This window comes from Ursus maritimus, unplaced genomic scaffold (assembly GCF_017311325.1).
Source record: "Ursus maritimus isolate PB19 unplaced genomic scaffold, ASM1731132v1 scaffold_14, whole genome shotgun sequence".
Classification (NCBI taxonomy): domain Eukaryota; kingdom Metazoa; phylum Chordata; class Mammalia; order Carnivora; family Ursidae; genus Ursus; species Ursus maritimus.
Window position 1 is genome coordinate 25139 of NW_024423786.1, and position 17177 is coordinate 42315.

Consider the following 17177-nt stretch of genomic DNA (forward strand, 5'->3'; position numbering starts at 1 on the left):
AATAAACCGAGGTTTTAGAGGAGAGGGGGGTGGGGGGATGCATTAACCCAGTGATGGGTATTAAGGAGGGCATGTATTGCATGGAGCACTGGGTGTTATATGCAAACAATGACTCATGGAACACTACAACAAAAACTAATGATGTACTGTATGGTGACTAACATAGCAATTAATTTATATATATATGGAAAGGGAGGAATTATCACATAACACAAGAAAATTTCCAAAAATAAAAGTAACTTGAGTCACTAGATTGAAAAATTCCACTGAGTACACTGGGGAATCGAGTGCACCAAGAATAAAGAGGAGACTTTAAAAGCTTCCAGGCATGGGAGTATGGGGACAGATCACAGTAATGCAAGCAGTATTTATTGATTATCAAAGAAATAAGAATCAGACTGGAGGGACGCCTGGGTGGTTCAGTTGGTGAAGCAGCTGCCTTCTGCTCAGGTCATGATCCCAGGATCCAGGAATCAAGTCCCATATCGGGCTCCTTGTTCAGCCAGGAGCCTGCTTCTCCCTCTGCCTGCTGCTGCCCATTTGTGCTCTCTCTCTCTATGATAAATAAATATATAAAATCTTAAAAAAATCAGATTGGAACCAGGCATCTACGAATTCTGGGGAAATTTTTTCAATGCAGAATTTCAGAGCCAGTCAAAGTACCAATCAAGCTTGAGGACAGAAAAAGTTGTTTTTTGATATATAAGCTCTCAATAATTTTGTCTTCCATATACTCTTTCTTGACAAGTGACTTGAAGATGTGCTACAGTGAAATGAGGGAGTTAATGAAAAAAGAGCAACATGTACAATTCGGGACACAACGAAGTCCTGTATAACAACAAAACAGTGGGCAGGAAAACATCAAGGACAGACCAGAACAGGAAGCTAGAGATCCCTTGAAGAGAAAAAAAGGGACTCAACAGAGTATCTAACTGGATGGAGAATCTGAAAATCACTCAGGGTGTGCTAAAAGCAACCAGTACAAGGGGAAAAGAAAGGCAACTAAAAACTCCAGTAAAAACAAAATGCAGTGTGTGTGTGTGTGTGTGTGTGTGTGTGTATTATCATAGTAAGCTACTTAGATCTGCAATATTTGCATGGTCATATTAACATTCATGCTGTTTATTTTCAACTTTTAGAACAAATCAATAAACAAAGCATAAAAGACTGTGGTTACAGAATAGAGTTCAAGAATCAGACTTGACATTGTCAGAGGCAGAAAGGTGGAAAGGGAGAAAGAAATGGCAGGGTATATCCCGTATATTAAAATACAGAATAAAATACTGTTTATAGTTAATACAAAAAAACTAAATATGGAAATATAATAATGTATTTTTTCCTGATTATAAAATTCTTGTTCCTTATAGAAAATGTGGAACTGATTTAAAGAGAAAAAAATGACTTTTTGTCACCCATTATTCTATAATCTATAGGACCAGATTTGAGCCTAAGTTCTGCAATTTACCATCTGCATGGCTGTGAATATGTTACTTAACCACTTACGACATTTTCTTATATTTCCTTCAGGTAATTTATCTATTACTTTTTAACAGTATATAGCATATGAAACATTATATGTGAACTGTACTAAACACACAATTATGAATTCTTTTTTTTTTCACTTTAAAGCATAAAGTAGAACACAAGCAGGGGGAGTGGGAGAGGAAGAAGCAGGCTCCCAGCAGAGGAGCCTGAGGTGGGACTCGATCCCAGGACGCTGGGATCACACCCTGAGCCGAAGGCAGACACTTAACGACTGGGCCACCCATGAGATAGGCTGGTGATGGGTAGTAAGGAGGGCATGTATTGCATGGTGCACTGGGTGTTATACGCAACTAATGAATCATGGAACTTTACATCAAAAACCAGGGATGTACTGTATGGTGACTAACATAATATAATAAAAATATTATAAAAAAGAAAAAAATAAACATGATGTTTTCTGAAAAAACATATTATAAAAAAAATAAACACATCGACTCTCAAAAAAAAAAAATAAAGCATAAAGTGGATAGATACCATAGGTTCTTCCATACTTCTAAATATATACTTGCTAAAGGGCAGTCAGAGGGTTCCCAAAGATGAGACTGGAATCAAACCTTAAAAGAAATCTAAAGCTAGGCAAAGTGGACAGGGGCAGATAAGAAGTGGTGGTAATAAGTTCCCGGGACAGTGTGAGCAAAGGCACAGAGAAAAGCAAGCACATGCCTCCAGGCTACAGTAAAAAGTACATGGAAAGTGGAGAGATTAGGTTGGAAAGAGACTATGAAGACCTTAATAAATCAAGTCAACGGGTCCAGACAGGTTTCCTATGAAACATCAGAAGGATTTGGTAGGCCTTGTTTGCCTTTGCACTCCTGGAACCAGCACCATGTTTGTCACAAAGAGACTGAAAAGTACATTGTAGCAAAAGAATGATACACAGAAAGCCAGAAATACCTCCTGGGTTTCCAGTTTGGGTGCTGGATAATGCTGTCATTTGCTTAAGGAAGGAATCCAAGAAAAGCAAGATTTAGAAGGTTGTGTTTGGGCAACATCCAGAACTTCTTTAAAAATGCCGCTGGCAATTATGTAGTGAATCACCAGGTGTGACTTTAAGCCTTAGAGGATTCAAGAACTGGCCTCAGGGAGCCTATATGCCCCCACAAATGAGCAAAAAACTGAATGTGCTACCTGCATTTCTTTGGAAAAGGATCTACAACTTCCATTAGATCCTCAAAGGGGCTGTGAGCTCAGAAAGATTGAACACACTGGATGGAGGAGTGAGCAAAGTGACATGTGAAAGGACAACTGCCTTGGCAAGGGAGGGAGGGGACCCAGAACACTGAATAAGATTAGATTAGCTTTGCCCAAAGACCTCTTCCTGAGCTTGGAGGAATCCAGTGGGGGGTGTGTGGGTGTATGTGTGTGTGCGTGTGTGTGAATGATGAGTCTCTCCTGTGCCTCCCAAAGTACAAGATTTTATTATCACTTTCACATCACTGTGCTCCCCTTAATACACAACTGTTGCACTCTCTTGAGACTTCTTGGCTCTAGTTTAAATACCCATCAATTGGCCTGGCTCTTTGACAGCTAAAACTCTGATAGTTCTTGGCAACTTAACAGGGTTTGACATCAGGGAAATTCAAATCAAAACCACACTGAGATACCACCTTATACCAGTTAGAATGGCAAAAATTGACAAGGCAAGAAACAACAAATGTTGGAGAGGATGTGGAGAAAGGGGAACCCTCTTACAGTTGGTGGGGATGCAAGCTGGTACAGCCACTTTGGAAAACAGTGTGGAGCTTCCTCAACAAGTTAAAAATAGAGCTATTCTATGACCCAGCAATTGCACTACTGGATATTTACCCCAAAGATACAGATGTAGTCAAAAGAAGGACCATATTCACCCCAATGTTCATAGCAGCAATGTCCACAATAGCCAAGCTGTGGAAGTAGCAGAGATGCCCTTCAACAGATGAATGGATAAAGATGATGTGGTCCATATATACATAAAAGACTATGGACTCCGGGAAACAAACTGAGGGTTTTAAAGGGGAGGGGGGTGGGGGAATGGGCTAGCCCAGTGACGGGTATTACAGAGCATATTGCATGGAACACGGTGTTACATGCAATTAACGAATCATGGAACACTACATCAAAAGCTAATTATGTACTGTACGGTGACCAACATAACATAATTAAACAAACAAACAAACAGGGCTTGAGCTCCCACCTGCTTCTAGAAATAACAGCCAACAGAGAAAGAAGTTGACCTCTAGGAAAAGGAAAACCTAAGCCAACGGTGACAACTAGTAGTAGTCACTTCTCATCTACCTGAAACCATACAGAAAAAGGAGAGCAGTAATTTATTTTGAGAGCTGGAAATGCATTGGAAGTAAGAGTTGTTAGTTGGGTAAGGATCTGGTCTGTCTGGTAATCCACTAGGCTCACATGATTTGTGCAGGATTGGAGGTCCTGAACCTGGGTGCAGGTTTATGGAAACCAAGACCTGGAGACGAAATACAGTAGAAATGTAAAAAGTCATTTTGTTGAATGAGGAATATAAAAGTATGATGTATAAAACTTGGTTCGCTCATATATATACAGTATTTGGTATATTCACTTAAACAGAAATAAAGTTAGGGCACAGAACCCTTATAGCCAAGGTACAGGACATCCAATACAGCCAATGTGGTTAGCATCCTGTTTTGCTGAAACCACAGAGCACTCTGCATATCCACATCTTTATATAGGGCTTCCCCACTCCACCTTTGATCACTTGCATTTGTGGCCTGTAGACTTGACTGCAGTGGCCATTACCTTGGTTACATATTGGGTTCCCCTTCAGAACTGGGGGAAAAAAAGTTGGCCCTGGGAATGAAAAAAAATTTTAAGTGCACTAGGTGATTCTAAGATGCAGCCAAGTGAACACCACTGTTTCACTGCAAGGTTGGGTCAGTGATTCCCAAGTCTAGCTTTACATCACAATTACCTGGGTAGCCTTTTCTGAACTATCAACAGCAATCTTGAGCCAGGAAACCACAATCACCCATGACAAGCATTCAAATAGGAGGATGAACATACAATGTGAAGCTAAAAGAATTAACCTGTCCTAAGGATCCTAACCCAGCAGGTAACATTCAGGAAAATATACTTTTGGTCTCTTGACAGGTCCAGGTCACAGATTTATCCCGTCTTCACCTGCTTTCCCTCTCTTCTGGGATTCCTGATCCTGCAGGGGGGAAAACCTAAGCTTGTTCCTCAGCAGACACGGGGTTTTATATTTGGGTTTCTCCACTCCCAGCTGGGGGACAGGAACAGTCACTTTCAAGGTTCAAATGAGTACATGAGCATTTTTGTTCTCACTTTTGAATCCTATTAGTTTCTTAGAATTGTGTCTGTATGATTTAGAGTGCAAACTGGGAAAAGGTGGTGCACATGCTTGGATGAAAGACCATGGTTGAAGGGGAGGAGAAAGAGGAAATAAGCTTTCTTGTTTATGCCTTCTGTACATAAAAGTGCTCTGTAAAATACAAAACAAATGAGCCAGCAAGAGTCCCAATGGCAGGACTTCTACATGAGAGTTGAACCCGATAGCTTATCACCAGGTAGGGCATTTATGATATGCTCTTGCTTGCTGAGTGGGGTGAAGAGACAGACCCAGAACTTGGGAGACTCAAATTCCAGTCTCAGATTTGCTGCTTACTGGTCACACTGCCTAAGGCACATCATAAAATCTGTCACCTCAGCTTCCTCACCTGAAAATGAGGCCATATACCCCTTTCTCAGGCTTTCCACAGATCTGGGTGGGGATTATTGGTGGTTAGACACAGCATGGCAGAACAGAAAACCTGGATTTAAGTCCTGGATTTGAATGTAGGCTGTTCTTTGTTGTCTGACCACTCTCAGCTAACTGGGACAAACACTTCTTTCAGTGTTCAAAGGAATAAAGGATCTATGTGAAAGCATAAGACAAGTGCTAGGGATTATGATTCTACACATGAAGGTGTATAAACAAAAAATTAAGTTCTATATTAAATACAAGGCAATATTACATAGCTCTACCTATTGCATAGTTTTATAAATTATTTTTTTCCAGGAATAAAGGCTCAATGGTAACAAAGGTTATCTTACCTTAGCCAGTTTCTTCATCTTTCTAAGTTTTCACATTCCAATACCTTTGAACTTCTCCAAAAAATAAATAAATAAATAAATAAAGACCTTAGAAGTCCCACTCTGCCTCTCCTTCCCTCTTTGGTCCTCTCAAAATTAGGACTTCATTATTTCTTCTAAAGACCAGCCAAAAAGTGAGAATGACACCCAAACTGAGTCCCCTGGCTGGGCCTGAGCAGAATGAGCATAGATAATGTGGGCAAGCTTTATTCTTTGACTCCTCTATCTGGGAAGGGGACTGTTAGAGGCATCTCACTCCAATGGACTGCAATGGAAGCTAGGGCGACTTGGAGAGTTGTTGATGTTAGCAAATGAATACTGTCTGGTAGCATTTTGGCCCCAGTGTTTTGTCTCCGTCAATCCTCAAGTGCTTGGCCACAGACTGCAGAATGGAAGACTCATGAGACGTCCCCAGAGCTTTACCATACCAAGGTTCATGAGGTATAGACAATTAAGAGAAACAGCTGTTTCCTCCTTCTATCCATTTTAGGAACAGCAGATAATGTTTTGTTTTTTTCTTTTAATGTTTAAATTGCCTAAGAAATGGAAAGCTTATAAATGTTCACAGGTGAGTTGGTGAATTGCTACCCCAAGTAGTTTCCCTAACTAGTCATTAGTTCTTAACCCAAAATTAGAATACAAGATTCAAAGCCCCAGAATTCCACCAAGCAGACCTATACCAATAACCTGCCTGTTGCTCAAGAAATGGTGAGTTTTAAAAAACAAGATTAAGTTAAAATATCTTTCCTCAAATAGGATGGTTATCACTTAGATTTGCATGACCCATTTCTAAGAAAGCCACATTCCATTTCAAACATGATGACCACTGAGGGTACAGTTAAGAACACAGTCCTTGTCTTTAGGCGCTTAGCTTTCACTCAAGTCAGCCTCTGAGATGCTTATGTTCTGGGATGCACTCCTGAAAACTGTTACTTTTAAGAACATGGTTGGCCTCATTTTTACTGAGGTAAAAAACAGCAAAGACGTGTTCAATTAGGGTGTAGTGGATTATGATTAATGCCTGGAGTAACAAGTACTTGTTACTCCACAAGATGGGTTCTGTGGTGTCGCATGAGGTGCGAGTTAGAAATGAAAGCCGCACCACACTTGGCACACTCATAGGGCTTCTCCCCAGTGTGGGTTCTCTGGTGCACAGTGAGGCTCGACCGCTGCCGGAAGGCCTTGCCACACTCATTGCATGTGTAAGGCTTTTCCCCATTATGAATTCTCTGATGAATAAGCAGGTATGAGCTACACGTGAAGGCCTTCCCACACTCGTTACACACATAAGGAAGATCTCCACTGTGAATCCTCTGATGCACAATAAGGCAAGACAGCTGACTGAAGGCTTTTCCACACTCACTGCAATCATAAGGTTTCTCCGCAGTGTGAATTCTCTGGTGCACAATAAGGTGTGAAAAACAACTAAAGGCTTTTCCACACTCTTTACACTCATATGGCTTTTCACCAGTATGGCTTCGTTGATGTACGATAAGATTTGCACTCTGGGTGAAGGCTTTGCCACAATCGTTACAGGCAAAGGGCTTCTCCCCAGTGTGGATCCTCTGGTGGACAATGAGGTTTGAGCTCCGAGTAAATGTTTTCCCACACTCATTACATTCATAGCATTTTTCTGTAATGTGAACTTTCTGGTGTCGGGCAAGTTGTGAGCTATAACTGAAGGCTTTCTCACATTCACTGCACTTAAAGGTTTTTTCTAAAGAGTGGATTTTTTGATGTACGGTCAAATTTGAACTCTGAGTGAAGGCTTTCCCACATTTTGAACAAACATATGGTTTCTGTCCGGTGTGGATTCGCTGATGTACAACAAGGTTTGCACTCTGAATGAAGGCTTTCCCACACTCGTGACATTCGAAGGGCTTCTCCCCTGTGTGGATTCGCTGATGCACTACGAGGTTTGCACTCTGACTAAAGCCTTTCCCACACACACTACATGTAAAAGGTTTCTGTCCAGGCTGGCTTTTCTGATTTTTAACAGAGCTAGAACTAAGGCTATATCTTTCCCCAGATTTCTGACATTTCTGATCTTCCTCTACTTTGAAGCTTTCAGGTACAAGACAGTCCTTCACTGTCACATGTCTGAAATCTTTCTTTTCCCTCTTAATTCTCTGCCTCTTTAACATGTTCCCTTTTACACAGGCTTCTCCTAACTCAAGTCCTTGAGGATTAACTTTCTGGATTCTTCCTGATTTTATGAACGGTTTTTCTGCTTCATCACATATCTCAGTTTTTGGAACCAGTAACTGTGGGTTCTTAGTTTCAGCACCTGAAACAACAAACAAAGTACAGATGTCAGCTTATTCTGGCCTAGAAAAAGAACAGGATCAAGTGATAAATGTCAGGAAGTATGTGACTTCAGTGTACATAAAATGGCTTCATCAAAGGAAAGAATTCCCATGTGTCATCTCTCTCCCTCACACCCAGAGCAGAATCCACTGATTCATGGTCTTTCCAGCACTTCCATTTACCTCCGTTAGACATCCAGCCCACTGCCTCATGCCAGGAAAACCATCTTCAGACAGCTCTCCTGGTTGTGTGATGAATGATGTTACAATTAAGACCAGTTATGAAGGACACCAATCTCTCCCCAGGCTTGCCTCCTTACCTTGGCCACTTAGTGTGGATTTGCTTACAACCCACCAATTAATTAGGGAGATTTTGTCCCTGGAAATGAAGATCTATACAACTTAGACTTTTGTGTATAAGGAAGCTGGATATCAAAGAAAGGATAAGAAAGGGTCACAGTGGATGCCAAAAGGACCAGAGCGACTAAGAGTGCCTGAAAATTGAGAGGCTATGCCGCATAGAGGTTAAGAACATGGACTGTGGAGCCAGACTGCTTGGTTTCAAATACCTGCTCTGCCACTTACCAGCTGCATGACTTTCGGCTAGTAACTTAACTTCTCTGTGCCTCAGTTTCCTTATCTACAAAACAGGGACAATAACAGTATCTATCCCATAAAACCATGAGATTAACTGAGTTACTCTATAGTAACGCCTGAGAACAGCCTTGGAGCACAGGAAGTGGCTCTGTGAGGGTCTGCAGTCACTTTGAGCTGGACAACTAGTGCTGTGGGTCCATGTGTTAAGGCCCAGGAGCAAAGATGAACCTTAGGGCATAGGAGCTGTTATGGTGATAGATGGCAACCCTAGAAGGGACTGAAGAATATGAACAGAGTAAACAGCTGAACCCTTGTGTTGAATAAACAGCTTCGCTTTGTGTCAGGGAAAGCTGACCTTTCTAAGTTTGAGACATTGTATAGCCTGCTCCATTATGCCAGTATCATGAAAACACCAAAACATCATGAAGTTTTAAAACTCCTGACTAGTGTCTGGCTGCTCTACATTGCCTCAGAACCTTAATGGTGTCAGAAAAGGGGTCCTGCAGTCAGTAACATCATAATTCTTTGTCCCCTCTCCATCCCTACTACCCTTGAAACAAAAATGTGCACCCATGCAGCCTAGTGTTGGTAGAGTGAACCTTTCAACAGTATTTGAATTATACCAAGCTCAGGAGCACTACCCAGATAAGGCACAAGAAACAAGGGCGAGAGCAGTGGGAGGCAAGCCTCCAGAGGGGAGATATTCCTACTGGTGTCAGCTTAGAAGCAAGCAGGAAAGCTGTGAGCTGCAGGTCATGCAGCAACTGCAGAGGTGAGAATCCAGCATCTACAAAACATTCCACCAGCACAGACCAGGCAACTCTCTAACCTAGGAGATGAGTGAGTGAGACATGGATGTCGGGATATAAAGCATCATGGGGGGCAGGGAAACAGCCCACTATGGCTGCCTTAAGAAAACAGTTACATGACACTCTGTCACAATCATTCAGATGAGATGGGGGATGCTGGAAAAAGGCAATGCCTGAGAGCAGCATATAGCAGAGCACCGAATGTGACAACAAATTCTGAAATGCCAGTCTTTTTCCAGTTATTTCTTTCCTTTTTTTTTTATTATATTATGTTAGTCACCATACAGTACATCCCTGGTTTCCGATGTAAAGTTCGATGATTCATTAGTTGTGTATAACACCCAGTGCAGCATGCAATACGTGCCCTCCTTACTACCCATCACTGGCCTATCCCATTCCCCCACCCTCTCCCCTCTGAAGCCCTCAGTTTGTTTCTCAGAGTCCATAGTCTCTCATGCTTCATTCCCCCTTCTGATTACCCCCCTTTCTTTATCCCTTTCTTCTCCTACCGATCTTCCTAGTTCTTATGTTCCATAAATGAGAGAAACCATATGATAATTGTCCTTCTCTGCTTGACTTATTTCACTTAGCATTATCTCCTCCAGTGCCATCCATGTTGCAGCACATGTTGAGAAATCATTCTTTTTGATAGCTGAGTAATATTCCATTGTATATATGGACCACAACTTCTTAATCCAGTTATTTCTCCTCTTACTTTTCTGATATCTTTGTCATATCTATTCTATTTTTCTCCCTGTAGTTTAACTGCCCTTACGTCACTTTTTTCTCTTTATTTTTTTAACTGAAGTATAATTAACATACAGTCTTATATCAGTTTCAAGTGTACAACATATTAATTCAACAATTCCACACATACATTCCATGCTCACCACCCTAAGTATAGTCACCGTTTGTTTCCATATCTTTTTATCTTACTTTGTTCCCACTATCTCTTTCCCCTACTGCCTCTTCATCTCTCCTCTCTTGGTTTTTATTTTTAAAATCAGTGTGTGTGAAATATTCTGATTTTTTTCTTATAATGGTTTCATGTCTCTTCTGCTTTTCCTTTGCTCATTACTTTCTTCTATGTTCTCTACTTTTCTTTATCTCATATATCTCATCTAATTTTTCTCCCTTCTAACATCTCCCTCCTGCTTTTTTCCATCTCCTTCTTCTTTCCTTTAGCCCTGCATCACTTACACCGGCTGGGGGGGGGGGGGCTTCTATCCCTACCAAGCATGTCTCCAACAAGAATAAAGTCCAAGAATACTTCAGTCTATGACCTCACTTGCATCCCCTGACCGTACTCCTACCCTTTTTACCATGAGATTTAGAACACTAGAAAGACATAAGAGAAGACTGGTGGGAGTTACCGAACCAATTAGAACCAATAACAGAAACAATTCCTTTTATTTGCATCACGCTTTCTGTCAAAACTACTACCGAAGCAGGTACAACTGTGGCCTACAAGGGTCTCCATGTAGTGGTTATTTAACAGTTTCATCACAGGGATGAAGTAAGAGCTAGGATCTTGGCCAATGCCCAGGGTGTAAGAAAAGGAAAGGCTGCTCATTCTGTGTTCTCAAGCTCAAGTCCCCTTGGGTTCTTAGCCAATAGTGTAGAACCTGTACCTCTGGCTTGTTTGAGATGGTCTTTTTCCATTTTGGATCTTGAAGGATTATTGTAACCCTAGTAAAGTACAGAAATAAACTAAAATGCACTTGTAATCAACTAGAGAATAGGCCAAGTAGTAACTTTTGAAATCAATACTCTTCTTTCATTTTTTAAAAAAGAGATCTGAAATGCTGTACAAGTCTGCCATCTTAGATGGTGACTGCATTATAAGATATGAAAGGTAATTTAATTTACTAAGTTTGTAAGTCATTACAAATTCATTAGATTTACAAAAGCCATGAGTTTATCAAGATTTTACACATAAGATTAGAAAGTCTGCCTACTTAGGTGTTTGAAATGTTTTAAAGAATTAGATATAGTAAATTTGAAACAATATATTTTATATATTTTTATTTGAGAATAAAAACGAGACAATTTTGGGGCGCCTGGGTGGCACAGCGGTTAAGCGCCTGCATTCGGCTCAGGGCGTGATCCCGGCGTTATGGGATCGAGCCCCACATCAGGCTCCTCCGCTATGAGCCTGCTTCTTCCTCTCCCACTCCCCTGCTGTGTTCCCTCTCTCGCTGGCTGTCTCTATCTCTGTCGAATAAATAAATAAAATCTTTAAAAAAAAAAAAAAAAAAAAAAAAAAAAAAACGAGACAATTTTTATGTCAAGAAATTGATATGTAGGTGGAGCAAAATGCTTTAAAAAGTTTAAAAAATTAATCTGTAAAACCTGAGGCTTAACTAAACATGAATTAAAGAAAAAGTACAAATACTCTCATTTTTATAAAAATTTCTCTAGATGTATAAGTAAAATAAGTTATGTTTAAATGCTTAAAAACTTGGTTTTAAATGTATAAACTTTAATAAATTCAATAGTAATTAATACATAGGAAACTGCAGATAAAACTCCCTCAAATGTTAACCACCAGTAACACATCCAAATTTCCAAAACATGTTCGTGTATATTATATGATTTTATCAAGATGAAACTATTCTCTTTCACCTGTGTGGGAGCTAAAAAAAAAAAAAAAACACTACCCAGCACATAGAAAGCAGGCCCCCCAAAAATCCTGATATTTACCGAATGAATATACCCCAGCTGACAGAACAGGAAATGCAGGTCGAGAGAGAAAGGACTTGTTCAAGGTCACAGAGTTATCAAAGGCAGGGCAGCAACTACACTCAGATCTTTCTCTTAATTCCTAGAGCTCATGTCACTGCTGTTACCTGCTGCTATGCAAATAGCTGGCAGCACACAGAAAGGTAAATTTTGGCTGGGAACAGGGTCTTGAGGTTAGAGGCAAAGAAGGAAAACAGTGACCATTCCTGGTGGATGGGTGTCACTGGCAAAGTTAAGGCAGTGAATGACTGCTAAAGCAAGGAAACAGAAAAGAAGTGATACTACACAGAACGTACCAGAGAGAATGCAAGAGAGAGCAGAAAGTGGACAAGAGAAGCTGCTTACAGTTAGGGGGAATGATTAAAGAAGAGACAAGAAAATGAAGGTGATAACCCTAATCTTCCCCACAATACTGGTTTAAGAAAGTAGTCAGTCTGTGGAATGGGTTAGAGAGCAGAGTGGGTTCAAAATATTCAGGTGTACTCTGTACCAGGCAGACTTATAGAATGTGAGTGCCAGAAGGACCTTGGCAGTCATCCAGAGATTACTTCTACAACACAGGACCCATGGCTATCATATTCTTGACCCACAGTCAAGAATTACAGGTCTCTCCTCCATAGGTAAGCTTCTGCCATTGCTAGTCAGACATATCCTGAGTCCCAGCTTAGAGAGAGAACCAGGTGATAAGCCAGCCATCTGTACCATCCATGAAGACCTTGCTTTGAACATCAGTATAGCTGACACACCTGCTCAAAATCCTCTGGAACCTGCACAAACATCTATAAAAACAGAACATTTCCTCGAAATCACCACAAAAATTGATCCTTCCTACCTTAGCTAGCTTCCCCTCCAGGCTCACCAACCAATGATAAACACAAAGCATATGAAGAGGATGCGTCTCTGTGTGCGAATAGACATGAAACTTGCTAATCAGTAAACGTGATTAAAAGGTGAATTTGGAGTTCACCTGGGTTTGGTGTCTTAAGACTGTGTGCAAAATAAGCCGTTTCCTGTGACAAATGCATACGCATCTTTTGGCATTCCTCTATCCAGCTCTCCTTGATAGTTTCGATACCTCAAAACTCTTTCTCAAGTTATAAGACCAGACCACCAGTCTCTGAATAGATTTTTGAGAAACCCCAATGGTCAGATACTGAATCGGGGGTTGAACCTTACCTAAAGAAGTCATGATCCCATGAGTCTCCAGTATCTCACTCTTGGCCAGAGTCCCTGGTAGTGAGTAGTTGCCAATGGCTGAGGCAGCAGGTGCCTCCTGTGTTGCTTTCAGGACGACAGCCATGTCCCAGAACATGTTTGGACCCTAGAGACAAGAAAGCTCAGGTCAGTTTATGAGGGGATTGTCAATGGGAGGTGGTATGATTAGTTTTGAATATGAGAACATAAGTACCTATTTGTGGAGACCATAAAAAATATATTTTTTTAATTTTTTAACTTAAAAAAAATCACCAAAAAAACAAAAAAGGAAAATAAAATCACAGTCTTCTCTGATCCCCAACTGAGTCAGACAGAGAATCAAGCCTGCAACTTTCTTCTCTATCACTTTCATTTCACTTCATTGCCCACTCTGGCATCCAAAACTAGCTTGCCAGGGAGTGCATGACAAACGAGCATATGGGGAGATTTTCCAGGCTAGAGTTTTCTAAGGGCTAAAGATCACAGAAGCAAGATTATGATCTTTGGGGAACCTCAGTCCCATCTGGCTAGTGATGGTAAGGAGCAGTATTTGAAAACATTACGGAGCACAGTGCAGTGTATATCCTCACTACTCGAAGTGCAACCTATAGATCACCATCACCTGGGAGCTGGTGGGAAGTACAGAATCTTAACCCAGATCTTCTGAATAGAATCTTCATTTTAACAAGACCTCCTGGTGATTAAAATTTGAGATATTAAATCATATTAAAATTTGAGAAGCATAGGTTAGAGCAATCAGATCCTGACTGGAGTCACGTGAAGAGTTTTTAAAAAACACAGATGTCTGGGTCCCCCCCCAAGATTCTCATTTAATTGGAACCAAGTATGGCATGAGCAACACAATTTTATAAAAAGCTCCCCAATTAATTCTACGTAGCAAGGTTTGAGAATCACTGGTTTACAGAAAGCACTAAATGTCCCATCAATCAGCAGAGACTGTTTCTATTATATTCCAAAGGCCTACAGGCCAGGGCCCTCGCCAGAAAATAATACTCCAGGTGTGGAAACAGAGGGACACACTCCCCTCTGAGACCACTTGAGGTCTTCAGGTCTCTCCTCCCACTTTCCTCCCAGACCATTATTTACCTTTTCTTCCTGTTCTGATACATCAAGGCCTGTCTGAGGATCTTCCCCAGGAGCCCAGACTTTGATGTTCTCGGAGTGCCCTTGTTGGCTGGATGCCTGACCCAGGAAGTTTTCTTCCTCTTCCTCCTCCTTTTTCACTATCACTGAGCCCCACGGGGCTAAGGCCATGGCCTCTCTCAGTTGTGCAGTCATCTTCTTTGCTCAGGATGGGAACTCTTATAGGTGGGGGCTGCCCTGTAGAGGTCAAGCCCCATCTAATGTTTACGTTTCAAAAGCTTCTTGAGTTTCTTCCCAGGGCCAAGATGCAGACTGTCTACTGAAAAACCAGAAAACATTGTTAGCACCAAGTAGAGGTTTGCCTGGATGCCATTAAGCCCATTGGCCAATTTTACCAGTGCCTAGGCAGCAGCCACTACAGCAAGAGTCTGCTCTACTCCTCCCTCATAGGATGGAGAGGGTTCAACTGCAAACATGTAATTTATTCCCATAATAATCACATTACAAACAGCTTTATATAATGTTTATTGATTTTCTTCCTGATTATAGAGTTAATGTATTTTTATTGTAAAACTTTAAAAATACAGAAAATGACTAAGAAATATCACCCCTACTCCACCACCAAAGAGCTATAGCACTGAATCTCAGATACTTCTTTTAAGGGAAAACCTTCAACCACACTGACAATTACGACTTATTAAACTTTGTTTCTATCTATGGGGATATATATATTACAACACAAAGAGGTTTTATCACCAAAGATACACAATAGCATAAACTAAAGAATCTCAAGAAAAAGACTGAGAGTCTAGACACCATTTAGGGGTGGTCATCTCTAGGTGATGTTATTTATTTACAGGTGGTTTTGCACTTCTTTTTCTTTGATGTTTACTTTTTCCATTTCTTCCAAATGCCTTGTACTACTCTTAAGATTAAAAAAAAAAAGATGTTTTATGTTTTATGTTGCCATTCTTCATGCTTATCATTTTTAGTAGCTATACAATAACCTATAACATTAATTCTCCTGTCATTCTCATCAAAAAAGGATCAAGTAATACAGAAATATGTATAAGTAAATATATGCCCTACACACACACACACACCCAGTAATTACCAGTCATCAGTGTTTTCTCTGCATTTCCATACAGATAACGTACACATTTACAAATACTGCTTATTTTCCCAAAACAGAGATTAAATCACATTTGTGCATTTTTCAGCATTCCGACTCAATTTCTATATTTCATATACTATTCCATAGTCTTAGATATATCTTTCAATATAAGTACATACAGAGCTACCTCATTCTGGTACACTATTCTAAATTATAGCTATATTATAGTTAACCAACCCTATTTATGAGCTGTTGCTTTAGTAAAAGGAGTTTTGATTGTTTCCAGTTTATATTCTTAACTAATGTCAAAAATTTTTCTGTGCAAATAGTTTTTTCTTCTGCTGAGTTATTCCTTCAGAATAGAGCGATTATTGGTTTAAGGATTTCATGGCTGATATACAGTGCCAAATTGCTTTCTAAAAGGATCACACCAAATCACACCACCACCAACTTCACAACACCCTTTTATCATAGCCAAGCCAGCGGATCTTTGTTGTTGTTTTTGTTGTTTAATTTATGAATAAAATGATCTTACTAGTTTAGTTTATTTTGAAGAAATTAAGATTTTTCTGTTCCCCTTCAGATGTTTTATTGGGGGGGGAGTGCAAAATCTTATTAAGTACCCTTTTGCTATTATTGAAGTAATCACATGCTTTCTCCTATGTCAACTTACTAGGAATTTACTGTACACACTGAACTTCTTAAATAACGCAATAGCACTTTCACTCCTGCAACAACACTCAATTCTGGAGGATTATTCTTTCCATGACTAGCTGAATTCTACCACGTACGAAGGCCCTTAACACTCATCTCACCTGTGTATAGGCAAGACTGCCTACTTCGAGCGTTCTTATTGGACTGCTGACAAAACTCACATCGCCTCCACCCCAGACAGCACAGGGTCCCCTACCAAGAGCTTCCCTTTCAGTGTCCTTTCCCTATTTCCAAATGTGGCAACCCACCTCCTCCCCCTTCATACCCCAAACAGCCCTGTTCCCGGGGTGAGCCTGGCCTCTGGTGCTGTCCGTGTCCAAAATCCCCCAGCACAGACCCCCGGTAGGCGGCAGCCGTGTTTCTGAAGTGGTGGGACGCGGAGCCGCCCTACGGACAGACAAGCCTGGGCCCCCGAGGGGGGTCGCGGCAGTCCGCTCCTGGGATGCCCCTCCTGCAGCCGTGAGGTCCGTGACCACCCCGCCAACCCCACTGACCGTGTTCATCGAAGAGGCCCGGTCGGAGCTCGCAACCTCTATAGCAAAAGGCCAGCAAGATCCGATGCCCCGCGCCTCCCGGCGCGAGAACAATGACCGGACAGGAAGTGCCTCGAGACGGGCTTCCGGCTTCCCAAGTCGCCAGGCCGGCCTCTCTAGGAATCTCGGAGGTGCTGTCTTCTCGATGGGCGTCCAATGTCGCTGCGGACCAGGGATGGGAGCAAAAGTGTTTAGGAGGGTGTAGGGGTACTGTGGCCCTGAGCTTCAGGGAAGGGTACATCCCCTGAATCGGCAGTAGTTACGCGAGGCGCATACGCAGGAGCCTGAAGCCAGAAAGCATTTGTCTGTAGAAAGCCCTGATATAATTCTGCCTCAAACGTTTTATTTTGAAAATACAAACGGTACAGGAAAGTTGAAAGAATGGTACCATGAATACCTGTATCCT

At 41.2% G+C, this 17177-nt stretch overlaps 1 protein-coding gene across 2 annotated transcripts; it reads right to left on the reverse strand.

Moving 5' to 3' along the window:
- Nucleotides 1-5541: 5541 nt before the first annotated feature.
- On the reverse strand, nt 5542-16844 carry ZNF35 (zinc finger protein 35). 2 transcript variants are annotated; one of them, XM_008697792.2, is made up of 4 exons: nt 16733-16844; nt 14414-14726; nt 13289-13433; nt 5542-7945 (listed from the first exon to the last, which is right to left on the reverse strand). In XM_008697792.2, exons 2-4 carry the CDS (start codon nt 14603-14605, stop codon nt 6699-6701), a joined length of 1584 nt encoding a protein of 527 aa, XP_008696014.1. In that variant the 5' UTR covers nt 14606-14726; nt 16733-16844; the 3' UTR covers nt 5542-6698. The 2 variants fall into 2 exon arrangements, with proteins under 2 accessions (XP_008696014.1, XP_008696013.1); XM_008697791.2 differs by having other exon boundaries at nt 14414-14729.
- Nucleotides 16845-17177: the final 333 nt, after the last annotated feature.

Bases quoted from the DNA above. Each gene is read 5' to 3' on its own strand.
- ZNF35 (XM_008697792.2), bottom strand. From the start codon at position 14,605: ATGACTGCACAACTGAGAGAGGCCATGGCCTTAGCCCCGTGGGGCTCA. The intron at 13,434-14,413 runs GTAAATAATGGT...TCTTGTCTCTAG, and splicing joins TATCAGAACAGGAAGAAAAG to GGTCCAAACATGTTCTGGGA. The intron at 7,946-13,288 runs GTAAGGTTCAAC...TTGTTGTTTCAG, and splicing joins TGGGATCATGACTTCTTTAG to GTGCTGAAACTAAGAACCCA.